Source organism: Cryptotermes secundus, unplaced genomic scaffold (genome assembly GCF_002891405.2).
Source record: "Cryptotermes secundus unplaced genomic scaffold, Csec_1.0 scaffold480, whole genome shotgun sequence".
Classification (NCBI taxonomy): domain Eukaryota; kingdom Metazoa; phylum Arthropoda; class Insecta; order Blattodea; family Kalotermitidae; genus Cryptotermes; species Cryptotermes secundus.
Genome location: NW_019732379.1, coordinates 1,450,936 through 1,475,153, shown reverse-complemented (window position 1 = coordinate 1,475,153; position 24,218 = coordinate 1,450,936). Strand labels below are relative to the sequence as shown.

The following is a 24,218-nucleotide window of genomic DNA, read 5'->3' as shown; positions in this document are numbered from 1 at the left end:
CCAGGGGGTCAAGGTTCAGTCAAATGTAAAACCATGCTGCTAACACGTGAAACGCCATAATATATAAATGGCATTTGTTCTCCAAGAAGTTAAAATTATGACTTCCAGATGGTAGAAAAATGCAGACAAAACATTCATGAATGCTGTGGCACAGAATACAGTGGCCAGTAGTGACATATGATCGACATGTGACTGGAGAAATATGAAAGAAACTCTGTCGATCATATGTCGACATTCATCGGTGGAGGAATTGTCACCCAAAAGGGTTAATGATGTATACATCTAAAATACCTGCTCAGCTGCTGTGGGTAGCTTATCAAGAATGGCCTGAGCTGCCTTGTTGTTCCTGTAGGTGAGAGCTGTGGCAAAAGGAGTTAATCCACTCTTGTCCCGGATTGAGAGGTCAATTCTTGGATGGCATAATAACAAAGAGATGATGGATGGATGCTGGTTCTGAATAGCAACATGAAGTGGAGTCTTTCCTTCTGCATCCTGCAACAGTCACAGATATCACTAATTTTCATGTACATACCATTGTTTTTCAGGGATGAGTGTATTTTAGTTTTCTGCATTGAGATCAACAACCGATGATGATGATGTGATACAAATGATGGTAAATTTAATTAATATATATTACTTAGATTATATAACTAATTAACTCTGTGGAGAAAAGTTTCTTCTTCAGGAACTAATGGTCAATCAGCTACTTAAGAACTTCCTAGCTTTTATGAAACCTGAAGGTTCATTTCCATGCTTCCAAGGGCCAGCCAACCACTAGTATATATCAAATAAACTTAACTTTATACCCATATCTTAATGTAAGGTACAGGTTTCCAATCAAATATCTTGTTTTCAGCAAATGTGAAAGAAAAATGGGATTACAAAAGCACTGTACATTAGTTATTTATAAGATTTCAAAAAGGCTATGGAACAGTTAAAGGAAAAAAACTCAGTATGACCTCCCAATTTAATTTCAAATCCCAGAAAACTATACCTGCATGAAAACCACAGTAAAGAATATGAAAGGAAGTGTTTGATGCTTTTCCTGTAACAGTCTGGAAGAGGGGAGAGTAGAGAAAATGGTACTGTTAATTTGATCATGATTCTCAACTTTAATTGCTGCTTTCAGTGAGAGTAGTGAGCACCACATATGTTGATAAAAGTGCCAATACATGTATCATTATGCAGATATTAATGTGTAGGGATGTTATGAGACCATGTTTCAGTGACAAATAATTGAATTTGATTGATGGCACATGATGCATCATGGGTGGGATAAAATGATATCTAGAAACTGGCACCAAACCTTTGCTAATGTGTATGTGCTCCACTGAAAGAGATACAAGCCTCATGGATTCTATAGCAATGCACGGTGTCACTACTTCTAGCAATGTGTATAGACTCTCTGAAGCAGGAGGCTATCACTGAAAGCACACAAAACAATCACTCCAACCACCTTGTACCACCTCTGTTCTGACAATGAACAGCTTACCCTGCTGTTAATGGCAGCCCCATGTTCCACAAGTGTTTGCACTACTGTCTCCAGACCCCACTGACAACAAAGGTGTAATGGACTGGCCTGGTCACGAGCTTCATCACCACCTCGACCTCCAGGGCCAGGTCTTCTGGCTGAGTTCAGGTCACAGCCACTATAATTTTAAAAAGATATGTAACTTCACAACATTATCTCTGAAGCAGCTAACAGAAACAAATATTCTAAAGTTATTAGCCAACTTCTTTCTTCTAAGGAAAGAAAGTAAGCTTATGAGAACATCATGCCGTTTATGTGTCTGTTTAAGCTTTTGTAGTAGTTCATCAATTTTCATCAAAATCTGTGCAAATGTTATGCCACTGGAGGCCACCCCTGCAGCACCAGCAACAGGATGATGAAATGATGCATGCTAATATCCCTTCACAAGGTATTCAATGTTTGCTATGGTACCTTTTTGTAGAAAACAACATAGTGGCTGTGCAGAAAAGTTCCATGGCTTTCAGTATGGTATTAATATTCTAACAAATGATTGGAGCTGGACATGTATGGAGAGATACCACCTACATACCTACATATTACATGTGGTATACTGTTCATAGATCAACAATTAGAAACGTGGAAATGGTAGAAAAGATTGAGATTACATCTAAAAATTTAAAACAGAATATGTTTTAAAGTAATATGTCCTTCAGAAATACAAAAGAACAATAATAGTAGTAATACATTTGTAGGACTAGAATTATCTTCAATGGAACAATGGGCTTCATGAGTTCTTAGAATTCCTCATATTAATTTATAATTCAGGTTCATCATATCACCTCATTATGCTTATTATTTTTGAAGTATAGAAGCATTTGACAATAAACTGTTTTTGGCTTCCCATGACATTTACAAAGGGCGGAGTCAAAAAGTACAGAACTAATGTTACTATAAGAGCGCAGGAATAGTCATTAAAATGTGGCGTATTTAGTCTTAGCTCAGTTGGTCATGGATTTGCGTTCCATCTAAATTAGGATGTGTGTATATTTCATCACCACCAATCACAGCGATTATCCTTTCAGTTGATGACGGTAATAATGAGATAAAAAAAGGTATGGAAAAGAGAGAGGAATAGTAGGGAGGCAGGACATGGAATAAATCCTGTCTGATCTGTCATATGTTTCTTACCTTTGAATTAAAAACCGAGCAATCTGCTCATTGTTTTCATCTATAGATCTGTGAAGTAATGTCTGATAACATCCTTCAGGACCAATTCCCCAGCAGTCTGTGTCAACTCCATTCCTGTAAAATGTCCCATCTTACAGTGATAAAACACAACTACACACATAACCTTTGATAAATCCTTTTATGTTTCATGCATTTATCTGGCAACTTTCCATTGCAACATCTGTTACCTTCACAAGGCGTGAATGATACTGGATATGTTTAACTCACTTAAAGGTAACCTATAAGCTGAAGTATACAATAACAAATGACAGGTGAAAAAGGAGGAAAATGGGACCATCAGCTCTGGAACTAATTTTGTTATTGCTAGTGGGGTGGGACTAAGTCCCTTGTACTGCAGCCACTTCTGGCCTATTGTACCAGCCCCAGATGATAGGTGAAGGTGATTGTGGAGCAATTGGTGGAATGAAGATTGGCAGGAGAAACCGAAGCATTCAGAGAAAACCTGCCCCAGCGCCACTCTGTCCACCACAAATCCCACTTGACCAGACCCGGGATCGAACCCGGGCCGCCGCAGTGGGAAGCCAGTGACTAACCGCTTGAGCTATGGCACGGCCCTAACTAATTTTGTTACTATTAAGGCAAAACTTGTCATGATCTCAAAGGAATTCTAGCCCCCCCTTCCATGACTGGATATTTGTCAGAACACTCCTTTCATATTTTGGCAGTAAACAGAATGGTAAGGTCTGAATTAAGCAGCTCTCCAAACATAAGACGATGTCAGGGAAACTGTGTAACAGAAACATAGCTATTTCCTTCCAAATATTATAAGAATGGTTACTAGGGGAATGGAGGAAAGTATGTAAGCAGACACAATGACTTTACTTCAAACCAATGCAATCCAGTCTGGTTCTCTTTACATAATACAACACCTTGAAACACATGAATATTGCCACCATGTTGACATCAGCCAATAAATGATAAGTTCACTACCAGCACCAGCATTAATAGTAGCGGCGGTAGTCCATTTCAAAATTTATCTAACTAAAAAATCTCACTGTTTCAAACATAACAATTAAGCTCACCGAACAAGGATTGATGCAATGTTCTCTTGGCCAGTTTCTAATGCTACCCACAGAGGGCAATTATTGTTAGCATCTACGACGGACACATCAACACCTCTTCTACAAAGGGTATCAACCACATCTGGCAACTGACATTTGATACTAAGCTGAAGTGGAGTCTCATTGTCTGTGGTTCTAGCAACAAGAAAAAATCACAAAGGACCATTATATTCTACTATTTTTTTAACTATTGCACACATCACACCAAGTTACAACTTAGAGCTAATATCTGCATAAGGAAAGTACAACAGTATAGAGTAGAAGGAAAGAGGTGAAAGGTTAATTGACTTCAAGCAGGTCAAATGTATAGTTGTAATATAAGATGTCTCAACACAGCTATACAAATTAAGTATTATATAACTTTATCATACAAGGGCTATTCAGAAAGTAACCACCGGTGAACTGTTAACAAAACAAGCAATGAGAAAAACAATTTTTTATTATATACGAAAAAATACGTCTGTACTCAAGCTACTTCTCAAGGGAGTCACCACTGGAACTGAGGCACATCATATCGGGGAACACATTTCTGTATGCCGGTGTCAGAGAAGTCTGCCACCTGTGAACTCAGCCATGTTGCGACACCTTCCATCATCTTCTCATTATTGCTGAAGTGTTGTGATCCTAACCAGTTCTGCAGGTAGGGAAACAGGAGGTAGTCGCTCAGAGTGAGATCAGGGCTGTAAGCAGGGCTGTCACACAACTCCCAGTTGAAATGCTCTAGCAGTGCTTGAGTGAGCAGCTGTATGCAGATGTGAATTGTCATAGAGAACTGCACTGGATGTCAGCACTAAACGCCTTTTGTTCTGAATGGCTCTACACAGTTTTTTTAGCATTTTGCAATATACTTCTGAGGTTATTATGGTTCCTCACTGCATGCATTCCACCAGCAGTACTCCTTTCCTGCCCCAGAAAATAGGTGACATTGGCTTTTTGGCAGACATTTGTTTAAACTTTTTTGGCTTGTTTGGTGAATGCATGCATCCACTGCTTTGACTCCTCTTTGGTTTTGACAATCACAGATGAAGCCGAGGTTTCATTGCCTGTTACTTGTATGATGTGATTAAGAAATTCATCGCCAATTTTGTGGTACTGCTCTAAATAAGTCAAAAACGAAATCATTCCCCGCATTTTGTGCATGCCTGTGAGCATTTTCAGAAACCATTTTGTACAAAACTTGTGACAGCCTAGCCTAACTTCACAGAGAAGTGTGTGAAATTTGTGGAAATTCACACAAAATTTCTGAAATTGTGAAGCATCGTCTTTCACCAGTTTTCTGGTGAACACTCTAAACAAGACCATCACTCACTACAGATGGCTAACCACTTCACTCCTCACGGGCTTTTGTTTGCCTGCCCATCTTTGAACATTTCTACACCACTGTCTCACAGTTCCTTCATTCATTACATTTTGGACATATACCACACATAATTCATGATGGATTTCTGCAGGACCCGTTTTTTTTAGCATGCAGAAAGCGGACAAAAGCATGAATTTCACAGCTGGCGGGATTATCACTCACAGGACACATCATAACTCACTCTGTAGAGACAAGAACACTAGGTGACCAGTTATGTGACTTTTTATACGGCAATGAGTTATATGATGCGACCTCACATGCATGAGCTCTCCCCCACTCCTATGCCAGTTGCCTAAAATAAACATAAGTTACCTTCAGAATAGCCCTCATACAAGCTGAAAAGATAAAATACCCGAAGCAAGTTTCTCTGCTGAAATTTATCTCATAGCTTTAGCATATACTACATATGGAACACAATATCTAAATTGGTAACTCAGTTCAACACATATTCTATCTTATTCTCTCTAGTATATCTGTTGTGATAATGTCCACAGGTCATTGGTGTCATTAATGTTTGGAATCTTACATGTGAAAAGTATACTTCTGACAAAGTTAAACAAAAAGAAAATCAGTGGAAGTATGTCTGGATACCAGGGCATCTAGCTTATTGGCCCTCCCATTCTGATCCAGGAGTTACACATACACATTATATCTGCATATGTTATATGAGTAAATACAACACACTAATCTACACTGTTCATCTCAGATTTACTGTACATTAACACATAGATTATATTAATGTCACTTTGTCTTGACCAACTTCTTGTTTGCTTTGGTAGGAAATAACACATATGAAACTAAATTCTGTGCAGCAAAAGACACTTAAATATCAGCATAGGCCAGCAGTTCCTAAAGCCTCAGGAGGTAAAAGAAACAATTCAGACATATAATGGTGGATTTATTTGTGTGCCAGTATTATTTTAAGATAAATTTATAGAAATAACATGACACAATTGCTGCATTATAGTCATTTAGAACATTTTTATTTTTTGTAATCTGCTGCAGTTGCACTATCCAGATTTAGTTACTCTCCCTTTATTTTTTCCCAGAAGGCAAAATGTCTACAGAACATCATGAAAAGGTTCAGTTGTTTATGGACAGACTTGGCCAAGTAGGTCGCAGGACTGAAAGGGGGAGAAGTAACAGAGGCAGTCTCAGTATATATATAAATTTAGATCAGGGTTTGCAACGTTTCTTCTTATACTGCAAAACTATCCTGCTTGGTTAGGTTTTCTCTCATTTCCTTTCCATCTGATGGCAGAAATATGACTGATCCCTCAAAAATAATGACTATAATAAACTCAAATGATGGACAAAAATCAAAATAATAGTTTTATACAAGTCACGTACATAACTGCTGTTTCCAGTCCTAACCAGAACTGCAATACAGAGACAGTAAAACTCCCTAACACCAAATGTAAAGAAAATCCATTCAGGGTTCTCAAGTGGTTACATGTGGACAGACTGATAGACAGTCAGATACACTGAAGCTAACAGGCGCATTTTTGTGACTTTTCATTGCAAAACCTGCTGATAAGATAAAACATATACACAACCAAAATACAAAATGAGGGATGACGATGATGAAGAGGAGGGGGAAGAACTGCTGAGCTATATAATTTGTAATTTTCAAAGCCCTAAAACATATTAGAGTCTGAGAGGTCATGAAGTGTTCAGAATTTCTTTTCTGTTCTGATCCCACAATGAAATTGTAATGTCATCTCAGTATAGAGCAGGGCAGTGATAAAGAACAAACCAGCAAAGCAGCCTAATATTATATGAATTTTTACATTTATTTATACAATAATTTTCATTTTGGTAATATATTATTCTGATGGTGTGCTTTATCGTGATTCCTGACTCCACAGGTTAGCCAGATAACAAGTGCCAACAGTCACACTTACACTGCATTCATGTCAGCACCTTGATCTAACAGGAAAATTGCTGTTTCAGAGTCTTCCTTCAGGATTGCCTGATGCAGGAGAGTCAAACCTTTTCCACTCCGGACATTTACATCAGCACCACCTATATCACACACCATTCATTACTTTCACCTCAGAACATGTATCTTAGCTTGAAAATACTCTGAAAAGTGCAAGTGTTCACAAACACACAATACAATATGTAAGATGTTCATTTCATAACCAAATAGGAACAATGCAATTCTGAATATGAACAGAAGTAATATTCACTAATATTCAAACTTATTAGTGAACTTCTCTCTGATTCATAAAAATATTCTGAGAGCAAGGACGTAATATCTTGCTTAGGTGTGCATAACAATTCTGTCCATTACTGACTCACTAAGAACCTCAGTGCTAATTACAGATAAACCCATGGAGGTAAATAATTCTACAGGGTATTTACAAGACTATAATATCTGGTTCTGTTCATGCATCAACTTGTGTGTAACACTTCCCACTACATGGCTGCTAGCCAATGCATGTCAAGGCCAGTAGTAGGTATGGGATATATTTTTGGTTCCTGGCTGGAATTTGTGTCAAATGTCTGTATGATCATTAATGATGAACTGGGAAGCAGTCATGACCTATTTTTTGGCATCATCCCAACATTTGTCTAAAAGCACTGAGGAAAAGACAAAGACATAGCTGGTAACTGGGCTGAGACTTCAACTAGGCACATTTATATATGAAGCATCATACTTCTGGTTTCATTTATTTTAGGTGCAAGTGTAAATGCTTCTATGACTAGTAGCTGAACATTACTGTACTACTAGTTATGTTACACATGGGCTGAACCTGACCGTTCTTTCATACACAACATAATTCCATCTACAATGCAACTATTACTATCACTTCTTCCCTTCACGATATTTTGGCCATAAAAGGCCATCTTCAGGTGTCTGTACAGTGACTGTTAAAAATTTATTAAATAATTCAAGTTCCACAATAGGCATAGTTTATACAATATATGGCAAATGCAAATAATAATACTAAAACACAAGTATTTTGTTCATAGAGTTTATGATTATTCATTATAAAAATTATGATTAATGAAATAATACAAGTGCCAGTAAGTGATAAGAAGAACAACAGAATTTGCTTTAAACACATTCCTCATGGCAATGACAAAACTGAATGATACTTCAACTCACACCAAATCATTTCAAAACAAAAAAAATTCTTACTTTGGTGTTCAGTTTTCAAGAATGTATGCAACTCTTATAACAGTCCTGCTTACAAGTCCTAATGGAAAGAGAACAACAATGCTTATGTGGACAATATTGCATACTATTAAACGACAGGTGTGGTTTAATTTTTGTAATAAAAAAAAAGCATTTCTTACTTCAGCACTACGATTTGAAAAAAAAAATTCATAAATCCTTGTCCAGTTTGAATTTATTGCTGAGCAGCAACAGATGTGTATAATAATTCCCCTGCAGCTATAACATTACGGGAATCATGCTCAGTATGGCATAGAATGCCCAGACAATGTATGAAACAGGAAAGCTTTAATTACTATGCTTCATATTCTGATGCATTCAATATAATACCAAGGAATTCTATGCAACAACAGATTTTGACTTTGCCCATAACACATATATTTAGGCTACAAATACTGTCTGCAGATGTGACTTACAAAGCATTTACATTGATGTACAATATAGGAACAATACCATAATCAGATGTCATCTGTCATATATTGTTATAACAAGGAAGGATGACTCAATATACTGTGAAATACTATTGGTCATCCCTCATCAATTTATAATACATAAGGGTGAATGTTACTTGAGTCACACAGATGAAAGTTTAGTAGTTTATGAGTCCAACCCTGAAGATACTCTTCAAGACCTAAATATCTATAAGAATGAACTGCCAATCTCATTTAACATCTGCTAATATCACTCACCCTGAATCAATACAGCTACCATGTGCTGCATCCCTGTTACCAGAGCCAAAGAGAGTGGAGTATTTCCAGAGGAATCCATCAGGTTGAAATTCACAGGAATGGATTTTGATTCTCTTGACTCTGAAATAAAACAATGGCATGTCAGCCCTAGCAAATATCCACTATTTGTCATCCCTGCAATACAGAAACCATCAGAACAGTCAAACACTACAACATCAACAGTGAAGATGCATACAAACTGAGCCGTCTTGGCACACCCCTTTTCCTCCAATCCTTCTTCTTAAACACATGATTCCTTTCCATCAGATAGTATCCATTCCAGAACCTCAACCTTTAATGCAAATATGAGGTCTATTTCAATTCACTTACTCCTTCAACCTCACTCATGCCGAAGATGGCAATTGCAATGTATGCCAAAACATTGAAACAATTTCAACACAAGAGACAGCTAAACACTGAATGGTGAAGTATTTATGCATCATGTAGGTTTCATTACACAGCAATCCACTCATCAGGATGGCATCCTGGTATTGATGTTAAACATAATGTTCTTACAGCTCATTTAATTTCTGACTTCTGAGGTAATAGCATCAATCTCTTTACATATGTGCATTTTATGACATATTTATCGTTCAGTTCTTCACTTAGAAGAGAAGGGTAATGCTATCATTAGGTAAAACGGAATGGACCCATTCATGTGAACTTCTGAAATGTTTTAGTTAAGTCTAGTATCATGTCAGCAGTGTAGGTAGAATCTTCTAAATATTGTAGATTTTACATACTCTGCCACTGCAGTGTTTGTTGATTACTTTTATAAATTCACGCTGAAATTTATCAAGTAATTTTTTGTTTATAAGTAAAATCTGTAACCCTTTTTGCATAACTTTCTCTTCTGGTTTTGAGAAGATTTGTAGATGAGACATTGGTCTGCAGTTGTAAACTGAACTATTATCTCCTGACCTGAACAATGGTTTGATCAGATTGACCTTTAGATGACCTGAAAAAATTCCATGGTCAACTGACATATTTACCAAATGTGTTAATGTACTGAGTAACAATCCATTACATTTCTTTAGCATGGAACTAGAAATCCTCTCAGTATCAGTCCCATTATCATTTCCTTAAACTACTTAGAATTCCTTTTAGTTCTTGATCACTAATTTCAAAAAGGAAATGTCAGCAGACATAAGAAATGTTGATTTTTATGATCCACAGTCAAAATGTCAACTTTCCTATGGAGATCTCCATTTCCATGAAGTGCATGCAGACCAAGTAATAAACAAGGCAATACTAACATCATCTTCCACAGCCTCGATTTGATCCAACACAAGTTCATATAGAATGTGATCTCACACAAATGTCAACATCTATGGTAAGCAGAAAATAAGGTTTTGAACATGTTAATGTATCAGCCCATCTGACATTTCTTGGATACAAGAATCTGGAAAAGCATGCAGTTCCCGTTCTTCTGCAACCACTCCACTCATCACACCCTAGCCCTGCCAATTCCTTAATCTTACTGAGGATGAATGAAATCTAGAAGGATTAACAATTTAACCCAATGAGGAAGTTCAGTATGCTGTGATGACAATGTTCAGGATGGTAACAGGAAGACCTACAAGACTATATCAGGAGTGGGAGCAGAAGGGTAACAAGATACAATGTGCGAACAGCAACTACATAACACAGATACAGACAAAACAAACTATGTAAATGCAACCATATGTATTTCACCCTAAAGTTTTAATAGTAAAGAGCAGTTTGTATAACTATTTCACATACTTTTATGATCAATGATGGCTCTTATGGCTCCTTCCTGTTTCTGAACAATGGCAACATGTAGTGGAGTTTGTTTGAAGGTAACAGCTTCGCTTTTGCCAGTGCTATTATAACCACCATCATGAATCTGAAGAGTTTGCAGGTTAGGGTTTGCACCAGCTTTAAGCAGCTCTCCAACTAACTTGCTTAAGCCTTTGGAACATGCCACATGAAGTGGGCTCTCCCCCTACAGCAGAGTACATTTTCTTTACATATATATATATAGTTGCTAAATGGAATTGCAACATGCATCCAATTAATAGTAACTCTTGTAAGAGACAGTGAGATAGACTGACCAATACTGTAGCAAACTGTCATAAAAAATAAAGATCTGTACAAATCAAATCATGAGATTCATAGCTTCAGTACTAGACATAGCACAAACTTGCACCTTCCTTCATCACGTTTGACAGTTTTCCAAAAAGGACCCTATTACTCTGGAATCAGAGCTTATAATCATCTTCCACCTCATATAAAAAGTCTGAGTAATGAAATGAAACTATTCAAACCGATGCTAAAAAGGTTTCTTCTTTCCAGTTCATTTTATTCTTTGGATGAATATTTTAACTGTAAAGTAAACTAAACACCTGGGTTATACTCCCTACTAAGTAAACTTTTTTATGATACTTATAATCTGCTCATATATATTCATCACATCTTAGTACTATCAGTACATTAATTTTAACATTTTAAACATACAGCTGTCATATGATGTACACAAGTTGTTCCATCTATGTCCTGGGTATTAAGTGTGCAGGCATTTATGACCTGTTTGTTGTCTGGGTATTGTTTGTAAGTAATAATTGATGTAATGTCCTAATAAATTATCTGCTTTTAGATATTAGACCAATGTTTGAGATACTGTATTGTGGAGATGAATCATGGATATATTTATATTCATATCCTGTTAAAGTGATGCAACTTGTCTGGTTTTGTCCGTGACTAATTCCACATCTGCTGGTCATTATTGCACCACTAAGGATCAATGGAATGTTTCAATAAATTGAATTGAAACACAAGTAACATAAGCATTTTGAAGAGAAATATTATGCCAAAAAGAAAATAAGAGTGATGGGTATCCTCATCTGTGATGTTATCATTTCCAGACAGAAATTTTAAAGATACTGTATACATGTCACACAAACTGCATAAATAAACAAGGACTAACACAATGGTTTTTGTTTAGAAAAATGTTTCTTTAATACTGAATGCATGTTCAAAATCTATACACCCTTTCCTCAAACTCTTCTTACTATGATCTGATAAAGTGCTATGACAATGACACAACAGCCAGTGGAAAAGAGATGAAATATTTCAATGACCAAGCTGTGAAATCCTCACTTGAGTGTCAATTGTCATTGCTGGTGGAGAATGTGCTAACAGAAGCTAGTATTCTTTACACAGCACAAAACCGAGTCTCCATTTTGAAAGCTACTTCTTATCCCTACAAACAAAATACAAGATTACAAGTAGGACAGATCCCAATAATATAATTTAATTTAACACTGATATATGTGATCAAGGATTTCAATTGTTTGTGTTACCAAATTCTAAGTTCATTAGTAGAGGAAATGAAGAAATCATGCTCTATTTGAAGTCTGGCGACCATGGCAAAGCGGACATGTGAACATTTCCTGCTTTGTTGCAACTGCAACAAAAACCCATCCAGATCTTAGTCTTAAGAATAACACCCATGACCTTCAAGGACAGCGTAATTTCTAAGTGGAAGCATGAGCACATGTAAGTTGTGGCCATTCTAACATCTAAGTGACATCTACTATGCTCAAGCATGAGAATAAATGTGATTAAATCTTCTTAAGCAATCAGCAGTGTCAAGATGGAATGAAATTCTAAAGTTTTGGAAAATGTCACTGTCTCTATCATCAAGGATTGGTGTTAAAGTAGCACTACTGTAGGGTGTATTTAAAATACAGTTTCTTCCTCAGGGCCCTGTGTCCTACTATATTAGCAGACCAAGAGAGGTCCAATGTATGGAATCAAGTGTTCCTCACCTTCAGGCCACAGTCCATGTTCCCTGCCTGCAAAAACCTTTCATCTCCTCTTTTCCAGTCTCTGGGCTTTTCTCATCTACCATGGTCTGTGCTCTGGCCTTCCTGCTGTATTTGAACATGCAGCTGGTCAGGTATCAGCCAGATCTCAAGGACCCCTTTCACTAGTTACTCCACAGAGCTGACAGATCTAGCCAGTGGTCTGGTTTCTTCAAAATGTATATGGTGTCCTGCTCTAGCATGTCCTCGCCTCAACACTGTCACTGTAGCGTGATGCTAGTCTTCAATGAATTTTCACATCTTTCACACCTTCAGTCCATTCAGTCCACAAAGACTGAATCCCAGCACACTTGCTGTCTTTGGTGCTTGTGGTAAATGCAGCAACCATATTGATGCCATTAGTGTTGACAGATAACTGAATACTGAACGTCAAATAAGTCACCATAAGAACAGAGGGATTGTGTCCACATTCAGCAGTGGGACCAATTGCAAAAAAGGATATTAGTATTTTGTAGAATACTCTCTGATTTATTTTCATAATATTAAAAATGAAGTAGTCATTTACCAGCTGGTGCCAAGTACAGAAGCAGTAAAGTGAATCCATAATGTTAAAGTTGCTACTAAGAATTGAGTAGTGAAGAAATATAAGTTATTTGCAGCTGTAGTTATTTCGATTGTGTCGAATAGTAAGAGTGTAATACTTATTTGCAGTTATGAGCAATAAGCATTCAATATTCAATCCAACCCTTTGTCTAGTCACTAACACATGACAACATCAATCAAAATGAATAAACTTCTTCATACGCACACTTAGGTATGTTCTGTACAACTTACACGAGTTTCATTCAAATCAAGAGAGGCGTTTTAGTTTCTTATCTTTTCCTGTGTGCAATCTTGCATAAATGTAGTGTAGAGTGTTGCTACGCATCGCCTAAGATGATGCTGATGAAAGTCACAGTTTCAAAATGCTGAAAATCTATTCAACCTTGACATGGATGACTGCACCTGAAGACTTCACTGTATTCACATGCAGTGAAAACTTCACACTTTATACAGAATAAATACACTCCCCGAACAGAGAACACACAGATTACACCCAGATTTATATTTTTCAGCTGGCTCTGATCAAAAATGAGAAAGACATAATGACGCCAAATAAGAAGAATACAGAGACATTCCTTGATTTATGTGACAGCTGTGTCTCAGAACAAAGTTGTAGTGGGTGAAATCACGTATTTCTCCCTTCTCCCCTTGTATTCCTCCACCACCACCCATACACACCCTTACAATACTCTACTCCTCTTTCTTCCTGCCTTTCTCAATCAGCCAGCAGGCAAACTGCATTAAAGCAAGTGCTACTAACTGAAACTATTGGCATTAAAATGAAATAACATTTTTCAGATTTGCAAATAATGAGGAGTACTTGAACAGAGCTAACTACGCAAATAATGTGGGTTTAACTTGAGTCATTTTAACCAGTTCACTATCTGGTTAGGAGCTGAAATATTTAATACCATTTGCACAGCAAATTGAGTGGGAAGTGCAGCATACAGTAATCACAGTAACTCTGTTCCCAGTGGCCTCCGTAGTCTAGAGGTAACGTTCCCACCTCATGACTTGTAGTACGCAGGTTCAAATACCCGGCGGAGGTCGTCGAATTTTTAAGGGCGGAAAAATTCAGGGAACAAGTCCTCCGGGANTGGTCTCGCTGGCTGGGCGGGACTGATGGTAAGCACCAGTACCGGTAGGATATAGAGACTGGTAGAAATCATAGAGGGAAGCACAATGGACCAATACAGGTCTAAGTGCATGGGGAAACCCATCCTCTCCAAATAACTAACTAACTAACTCTGTTCCCACCAATACTACTAGGCAACTTAATTCTCACTTTGTCTACGAGAATGTTCACTATCAAGTTTTGATAAAGAAATAATGTAAAGAATTTATATCTCACAGCCCTATACACAAAGCTACCTTCCTACTACAAGAGTTTGTGCACAGGTCATAAAGAATTCCATTAATCTTAACCATGACTCCACTTACAGACACCCATATAAATTAGCACTATGCTAACAGTTACTTAAAAGAAAGAATTTCCAGATTTTTAGTCCAAAATATGTCATAATATTTTTTGATTTAGTGTGGTCATTGATTTTTAATACCCTACATCAAAATTTTTCTTGAGGTTAGCTCTTTCTAAGGGACTCAATTGAGTAGGTGTCTTCCCTTCTCACCTGAGGATGAAAACAGATCCAGTTTCCGAAATGGTGTGTTCTCTACTTTCTAGAATACTGGATGATGGAAAAAATCCAAAAACCCAGTAATTCTGAGACAGACACTAGTAACAGACTAGCACAGATTACTGTACAAAATATTATACCTCTGAGGTGTGGTGAGTCATGACAAAGATACAGTGTTCATGTTGCAACACATCCATCTAGTATATGACAAGATTGTGTGTTATGCTGTGTTACTACAATGTACAAATAGCAAAGCATAATGCTTATGAATTTTCTGTTCTTCAAATAACAGGTTATTGTTTCTAAATTCTAAGCTAATACATCTGTGCTACACACGTTTTGGAGACATGAAAAAACTCAGTCCTCAACTATGAACATATAATCTAGTTTCTAACACATGGCTCTGCATGTGTTATGGTAACTTCTGTGCTTATCATTGGCACTTCTTCCCATTATAAAACAAAATATAATATTAAAGCAATACTTGGTTAGTGCAGAATGGATTAGAGACCTTCTTATTGACATGATTAGCGTTTGCTCCATGCAAACATAATAATAGGCCTGCTTCTTCCAAACCTTCTCTGCAGACAAGATGGAGGAGAGAGTCAGAAGACGCTGAATAGATCTGGGGAAAAATATAAGACCACTGTCATATCAATGCTGTGTGGTTCAACAACCTGTAATATATCAGCATTATCAACATGTCTTGACTTTATAAGCACACATTTAAGTAATTAAAATATCTTGGTGGTTCAGAATAAAAATGTACAGTGATCCTCATCAACCACAAGCATCTGCAGTATTTACATTGTGCACACATGGCAAAACTCAATATCTTTTGCACAAAGAGATCTATATTTTCTGGGAATTGATACCAGCATGGTGCACATCATATCCCTTACAAGCTGCCTGCATAGTCACACAGCAGCTGTTGCACTCCTGCACACAAGTCTCAGTCTCCCACACACTTTTACTGGTTTAGATTATAGTTAATTTGAATTAATAAAAATAAAATGGAAAAGTAAACTATATTCTTTTTTTGTTATTTTTGGGAGCTTATAAATTTAATGTATAGTTGTAGTACTTAGAGCTGACAGTCCTCTGACGTGGAGTAGGAGAAGTATTGGTAGTGGCAGAGAGAGCTCCAGCATGCCAACAAGTGTGGCGGGGAATGCAGTACATGCGTTCTCAAAAGGAAATAACTTCTTACGCCATTGTGTTACACAGTGATGATGGTTTAGTCTTGTTGATGTTCACAAATCCGATGTTAAGTTTTAAGTGCCGAATTGCAGACTGTTTTGCACTATACACTATTATACACTTTTCACTGTCATATACATGAAGAGTTTATTTACATATTACATGGGTCTATTTTAAAGGGGCAACACCGGCAATGTCCGCATAGATATCATCTCCACATGCCTGTCCTTCCTCGTCACCACCAGATGAATTGGAGCTATCGTCAGAACTGTCATCACTATCATTGTCAACATGGAAGATGAACTCCCGTCCTGTGTCCAAATGGCCTTCCCGTGCCACTAATTGTTGCTCAATGTTCCTTACATGTTGGCATTTACATTGCCATTCCTCTGCAGTTATAGAAGCCAAATTTTGGTCTGCCAGTTTAATGACATCATCCATCTTAAATGTGGTATTATTTTGAGCATCCAAATTTCTTATGGTGGCCCATATTAACTCAAATGTGTTGAGTTCTGGGTGATACGGAAGGAGTCGTAAAATATTGTGATTGTGTTCTGCAAAGATTCAATTTATCTTATAGGAAAGGTATTTCGGTTTGAGTGGTAGGATCATATTATATATGTCTGGATTCCGCAATGATGAAAAATCAGTGTTATTGAAGGTAATAGGTGGAACGTGATATTTTAACCAGGATATCATAAAATCTCTTCTTGAATTTGAGTTAGGGGCTCTGTTTAGTTGTACATTATGGTAGGGAGCATTATCAATGATAAGGACAGAATTTGGGGGAAGGTTAAGAATACGTAAGTTGCTCCTTTAACCATTTTTCATAATTGGTGTAGCCTCTTTCATATACTTATATACATTACTAACAATTTCTCTTGATTGTGAATGCAACACTTTGCCACTCAATTTACTTCATGTAGGTGGCATGTTAAAGGAGATAGAAAAATGTACAAATATAAATAAACAAAAAATAAACAATAAAATAAAATATTAATACAGTAAATAGAAAATAATACACTCAAACACGACTCCAAGAGTCAAAACCTTTTAACCTGACTGTACAAGGAAGAATGCTCTTGAGACGTCTGCTCGCACTGAATACAGACGAATGACTAATCACAACACCCCTCAACTTTCACGAATGGACCTGCCCATCCACTGCGCAGCTTTTCCTGGACTGTCACTTCTAAATACTAGAACTTTAGTATGTTACAGACCTCTTTTGAAAATTGCTGCCCTCCCCCCATGTGGCCCAAGCCGGCCCAACTGCTGCTCAGAAGACACCATGACTTGCACACTTGCATCCCTGGCTTAGAGGGAACGTTGGTGCACATCCATATATACATAACATACTTGTATATACAAACAGACAGACAGGCAAATGGTATTTGGAAAACCACTTGTTCATATTCAGGTGGGATGAAAAAGTGTAAATCTGCCATACTCTCCAGATCAAATCCTTTCATGGTCACAATACTTTCGCATATATACTATGTAAATGAAACAGTACGAGCACTTACTGTTTTCTTTATTCCTTCCTATTTATATGAACCAGTATTAAAAAACATAAGCTGCAACCTGGGAGCAGTGGTTTTGAGTTACTCATGCTTTTGTTGGAAAGTACTGCACAACATATCAAACATTTTTATGAGGAAACATACTGAATAAGTTGGTTCAGGCAGTAATGATTCTCAGTTGTATCAGGAGGTGCCTCACTCAAATCTTGGTTGTGACATGAACTGCCTGAGGTTTTCATGATTTTTCTCAGTTGCTTGTGGCAAATACCAGCATGCTACTTTGAAACAGACCATGACTGCTTCCTTCCACACTATTTTCAGTTCCATTTATAATTCTACCACCCAATGCTATATAGCTTTTGCTACATTCAGTACTGTTAAATGAACAAAAAATATTTGAGGAAGCAAAACAAATGTGTAATTAAAAAACAAGTATTTCCAAAGGTAAAGTTGTCCCTGTGCTTAACTAATTAAGCACAACCCCATGAATGCGTATGGGGAAGTGGATGTATAGACCCACATTTTCTTGACCTTGGCACTAGCTGGAAGTGAGTGGTCAGCTTCGTGTCCCAACCACTTTACACCTGGGGAAAGAGCACCCCAGCACCCATTGGATAGAAGGCTGGGTGGATCCCAGAGCCAGTTTGGATGATGTGGAGAAGAGAAAATTCTTAACCCTACCAGGACTCAAACTCCGACCCGTCAGTAGTCCAGCCTGTAGCCAGTCACTACACTGACTACGCTACCACAGCTCCTGCAAGTATTTCCTTAACAATTTTTAAAATAAACTTGATGCCCACGTTACTACTCTGCTTCAACAGGGGTAAAGTGCTTGGGATTTTCATATTTTATACAGGACTGCATAGCACAACCTTCCTACATCCTCTTACAGTTTTAATGTAGTAGAGCCACGTAACATTTTCTAACACAGTTACAAATAATATCACTTGACACTCACAGGATTTGGGGAAGCTCCATTCTTCAACAGACGTGTAGCAAAACTTTCTTCCCCATACTCCAGAGATGTAAGCAAGGCAAACCAGAGGGCTGCGTGACCCTCATGAGTGCGAAGATTTAAATCTACAGGCTGTGCGGTGTGGCTCAGTAGGAGAGAGAAAATTGCTTCGTTGCGTGCCATCACTGACAAGTGGAGAGGAGTACTGCCAATACAGGACATATTTATACTACAACCAGACAGTTCAAGGATGGCAATTGTGTTAATCTACTACTCTTCTGAAAACAGCTTTGAAAAAAAAACACACAAATAAGACATTGTTATGGATTTTTTCATGAGGAAAATACTAAAAATTTAGTATTTTAAAGGGAATAAAATAAAATAATTTTCTGGTGTCAAAATAAATGAAACTATATATTGTGGAAGAGGATTCAACATCTTATTGCCAAGTCTACTGCTACAGTTCATGCAAAAATCTCCATGCTGATTCATAAAAACTGAAAGTGAAATCTCTATGCTGATGGCAGGAAGCAGACAGTTTTACTCGTAAAATAAACTATTTTGTATGGTTGTACAGTCAATCTGTTTTTAAGATATATATGAAATATGACTATGCTTACAAGCCTTGCTTGTTCTGAAGGTTAGGATCAAGCCCCTTTTCCAACATCTGTCTTGCAACATCTGTCATGGCAGTAATGACGTCAGTCTCTGAAGTACTGGGTGAATAACTTGCAATCGTGTGCAAGGCAGTGTCACCCAGCTCTGGAGTTACAGTGGCCACAGATGCACCATGATTTATTAGAAAACTTGCAGAGTACTTGTCACCTGTAACAAATAACATCAGTGTTTTACTATCATTTACCTGCTTTTTGTCTTGATATTTCAAAGCAACACTTATCCTGCAATGACAGCATCCCTTTAAGAGAAACCTTTCCCACCATCTGGTGATAGTTCATGTTAGGCAAACAACAATGTAACAACTAAAATCAGTGCAAATTAAAATAGGGAGCATATTATTAAAATAGTTTCTGGTAAGCTACTACTGCTGGCACTGGCAGATCTTATGATTACAGCACAGTGAAGACTGTTCTTATCATTAATCTCACCCTCCAGCATTAGATTTAGTTAGCTTATCAAAGGTATTACAAGCAGACCTTTAGAGCACAAATATAGCCTGACACAGGGACTGCTCAAAAAATCAAAATTAGCCCAATATGCATATGAAGAAGGCCTCAAAATACATTGGAATGAAGGTTGCATGTTGAACCAAACACCACATACAAGAAATACAAAGAATCTGACCACACGTCACTGACAGACCATCCTATCAGTTAAACCAGTGTGGACATCTCTCCCATATGTACACGTGTTATCACAGCAGAAGTAAAAAAAACTACAACTCTGTCCAGTGTAGACTGAGTTGGATAATTAGTGTTTTTTGTGTTGGTACCATACAGAGAATTTGTCTCTGTAGTGATGACTTCTGATAGTTTTCTGGTGCAAGGCATCATATGTGTGGAGTTTTTAATATTTTAATGTTTTATCTTAGCTCTCACATATGGTTTGTGCTGTGCTTGTATACCCTACCTGGTGTTGGTACAGGTGCCTGCATATAGGCACTACTGATTGGGCCCAACTGAGTACGTTTTACCTGAAGATGGAGAGAGAATCCAGTCTCCAAAATGCTGTGTTTTTAAATAATATAAGGCAGTGTTTTAGATAAAAGCAGAAAAATGGATAATGTCCAGAAAAGTAATGTTTGTGTTTATGTACCATTGGCACAAACTTTTAATACTTGGTAATGTTTCTCTTTTACAGGATAATTTATAAACATAAATTCCATTATATGGTTTTTTAAATTGAGAATGAGTGATAAAAGGCTATTAAATACAATTATCTTCATAGATATAAATGTCATAATAATATGCTTGATTACTGATGAATGATCTAACTTGTTAAATGAATCTGTTCCTTCTGCTTCTACACACAAGGGTTTATGTTACCAAACTAGGTTCATGGTGTCCACAACACTTCTCACTCAAGTATCCTCATGTGGAATCTGAAGTCTGCAAATACTACCATACTGCACAGATACTAGAAAACATATCCGGTTACTTCCTAGGCACTGGACTGTCTTATTCTACGATACCATAAATTAAATATACAGTATGACATTATGATCAAAAAAGTGAAAACATGACAAATAAATGTTTTAAATCTGGTAAGAATTTTAAATGCTGTAAAAACTGAACATATGCAATTGCTCATCTCATACATGCAAGTAAATATTCACACTGATATACTGGGTTGTCCATCTTACAGAAAACAGATAACATATACGATGTATATTCTGAATCTTGTTCAACACACACCTCTTTCAACAGCTCGATGCAGCAATGTATAATCACGGGTATCCCTAGCATCGAGATCTGCTTGGTGCTCCACCAGAGTCCGAGCTATGCTGGTTTGCCCTGCACATAGTGCTATATCTAATGGCAATTCTCCACGTCCATCCAGCTGATTCACAAGTGTTGTCAGCTAGACACAGAGTAACAGTACCTATTTTAGTCATGCCACAACCCAGATATGCACTATAAGGAGACTGAAAGGAGAGGCAGGGAATAAATACACAAATATGATATTACAATAGCCATTTTATCAATATACATTCACATAAAATGGCAGCTTCACATGAAAATATAAAGAATTCAATCTATGTTCTGAACTGGAGATTTAATCACAATTCATATACAACTGAAGCAGCAAATTAAGTGAAGTAATTGTAAATTTAATCAAGGTAAAGGAATTTTTTTTGGTTCAAAAGTTAAAAGCAAACAAAAAATTAAAATCTCATTGCTCCCTAGACATTAATTATAAAACAGTAATGAGATCTATACACACTGTAAAACTGAACCAAAACATAACATAATATGCTGATGATATGTATATAATTCATGCTAATATGTTAGGTGAATTCTGTTCTTTCTCCAGAAAAGAAATCACAAGGTGGAGAAAGCTGTCTCATTTGCAACCCTCATACCATGAAGACTGGCAGAGCAGAAATGTCTCAATCATATTATTGAGGAACCTTGTCTGATACTTGCTCAAAGACTAAACATTATGACCAAAATATTTTGCTGTAAGTTTCCATGTTTTCATGGCGGTGAATGTTCAGACCGATGTCTTCACAGCTGCGATAAAAATTGAGTGCATATGTGGAACATTTCAAATGAATATGCTGCCTCCATTACTGGGTTTAAAAGGATGTGGTGATGATGCAGCAGGTTATACAGGCAGGTAGCAAGGAAAACAGATACTCAGTTCCAGCATGTTCTATCAAAATGTTGGTATCCATCTACACTACTAAACACTCACTACATGGTGTCACAACCCATACAGCCACAATCTGAAAAGGTTACAATTTTCCCACAGTTCCTTGAGGCAAATTCCTGGATAGTCATTTACAATATGTGATGACAACTTCTTATACGTAACTCTAAACTCATCATTCATAACATAGCATAACCAATTTTCAGTTTTCTTTTGATAATATGTACAAAATATGCTTTTTTGATTAAACTGGCTATGTTGATCACAAAAATTACAGAGAAAAAGCGGTTAAGATACAGTTTTCTTTGTTATCCTTATCTTCTTTGTGCAAGACAACACACGAATGCACATGCATTTTCTTACACAATTTGAAATTATGACACCGTTTCGATGGTTTTATTTATTCAACAATGAACGATTATATTCATACATCATTGTTAACAAAATCAGAAGAAACACAAATACAAAATACGAAAAAGAAGATTGTTAGCTCGAAGTTCGGTAAATAAAACTGTGATATTATGTGTACAGGATTGGTATCAGCATATTAGAAGTGATTTAAAATATGTAAATTATCTTTTCTGTTATCACACCCTTGCTGACTAATGTAAACACACCACATTATTTCAGAAATGTATAGAGTATAGACTAAAATAGCTAATTAATACACCCCTTGTATTCTACTGCAGAAGACTAGATGATGCTACAAAACCTGTTATATTTGGAGTATAGAACGAATAACAGGAGCTAAACGTGTTGTGGTCTCAATTTACCACTAATGAACCTGTTCCATTAATAGAGAATGAAGGCAGGGTTTGAAATGGTTGGATATAATCTCAGCTCCTTTTTTTCCATTATATACCCCATCACTGCCAGAACGAAACATGATGAAATTAAATATGTGACATTATGGCTGTGCGTAGTAACTTGGTGGGAATAAAAGACAAAACGACTCTAATTCTCTAATTCACCACTAGCTTGGACATCTCTCCCATCTGGACTCCCATTATTGCAGCAGAAGTAAAAAACTACAACAATGTTCTGTGTAGATTAAGTGGGAAAACTGTGTTTTCTATGATGGTACTATACATAGAATTTATCTGTTCAGTGATGATTTATATTCTGATAGTACTCTGGTGTTAGGCCTCATACGTTTGGAGTTTTATCTGATGTTTTTAATGTTTGCCTTAACCCTTGCAGGTGGTTTGTGCAGGTGTCTGGAGATAGGGATTAGATCTATCAATTGGACCCAACTGAGTAGGTTCCACCTGAAGACGGAGACAGAATCCAGTCTCTGAAATGTTGTGTGGTCAAATAAAAAAAGGGCATGGGTATGTCCAGAAGCACAATATTTGTATAAATATACCATCATCACAAACTTTTAGATTTTATAGACAAAATCATGTTTAAACACTGTGATGCTAAAATGTAGTGCTCTAAGTACTATATGCAGCATATGGGTCTATAGAAGTATCCTATTATCAGATGTGGTAAACCTAGGAGCAAATAAAAAGGAAGTATAACAAAGAACGGAAGTGAGCATCAACTGGTGATAAGGAATTGCATTCTGCAAGACTGTTTGAACATTTAGACCCACTGCAGCAAGGCCTGTTGATGTTAAGTACTGCAGTGTTCAGAGAGCAGGCTGTTGTAGCAGTAACTCTCTGGCCTTGTATTCAATTGCTCATTTGAAATTCATCTTAGATGAGCCAGGACAGCGTAGGTGGTATAGTGACTAGCTATGGGCTGGGTGACTGAGGGGTCGGAGTTCGAGTCCTGGTAGGGTCAAGAATTTTCTCTTCTCCACGTCATCCAGACCCTGGGGGGACAAAGCAGCAGGGGCGTAAAGTTGATCAGTCACCTCCAGCTAGTGCCGAGGTCAAGAAAATGTGAATCTATACATCCACAACCCCATATGCCTTCATGGTGTAGTGCTTAATTAATTAAGCACAGGGTCAACTTTACCTTTTACCCTTACCTTAGATTTTCTGTTAAGTGGCCTACAACAAGTGCAACATTATTTGGTCCCTACCCCAAGTCCGTTGAATCTAGTCTACATACGCACACCTGATTTCTTTAATATCCATTTGAATATTAACTTGTCACTTGCCAAGGGGTCTACCTGCCTTC

The 24,218-nt window shown here is 37.2% G+C and overlaps 1 protein-coding gene across 2 annotated transcripts in view; it reads right to left on the bottom strand.

Moving 5' to 3' along the window:
• Window positions 1-24,218, bottom strand: part of LOC111867562 (rabankyrin-5) — a 139,393-nt gene that overhangs the window by 16,209 nt on the left and 98,966 nt on the right. For both annotated transcript variants that reach the window (XM_023857545.2, XM_023857546.2), the window contains 11 exons: window positions 21,131-21,296; window positions 19,379-19,583; window positions 18,762-18,963; window positions 15,592-15,705; window positions 10,796-11,018; window positions 9,014-9,133; window positions 7,045-7,165; window positions 3,742-3,915; window positions 2,660-2,773; window positions 1,493-1,649; window positions 292-492 (listed from right to left, as the gene is read on the bottom strand). In XM_023857545.2, coding sequence (XP_023713313.1) covers window positions 292-492; window positions 1,493-1,649; window positions 2,660-2,773; window positions 3,742-3,915; window positions 7,045-7,165; window positions 9,014-9,133; window positions 10,796-11,018; window positions 15,592-15,705; window positions 18,762-18,963; window positions 19,379-19,583; window positions 21,131-21,296 — 1,797 coding nt within the window. The remainder of the gene's footprint in view (window positions 1-291; window positions 493-1,492; window positions 1,650-2,659; window positions 2,774-3,741; window positions 3,916-7,044; window positions 7,166-9,013; window positions 9,134-10,795; window positions 11,019-15,591; window positions 15,706-18,761; window positions 18,964-19,378; window positions 19,584-21,130; window positions 21,297-24,218) is intronic.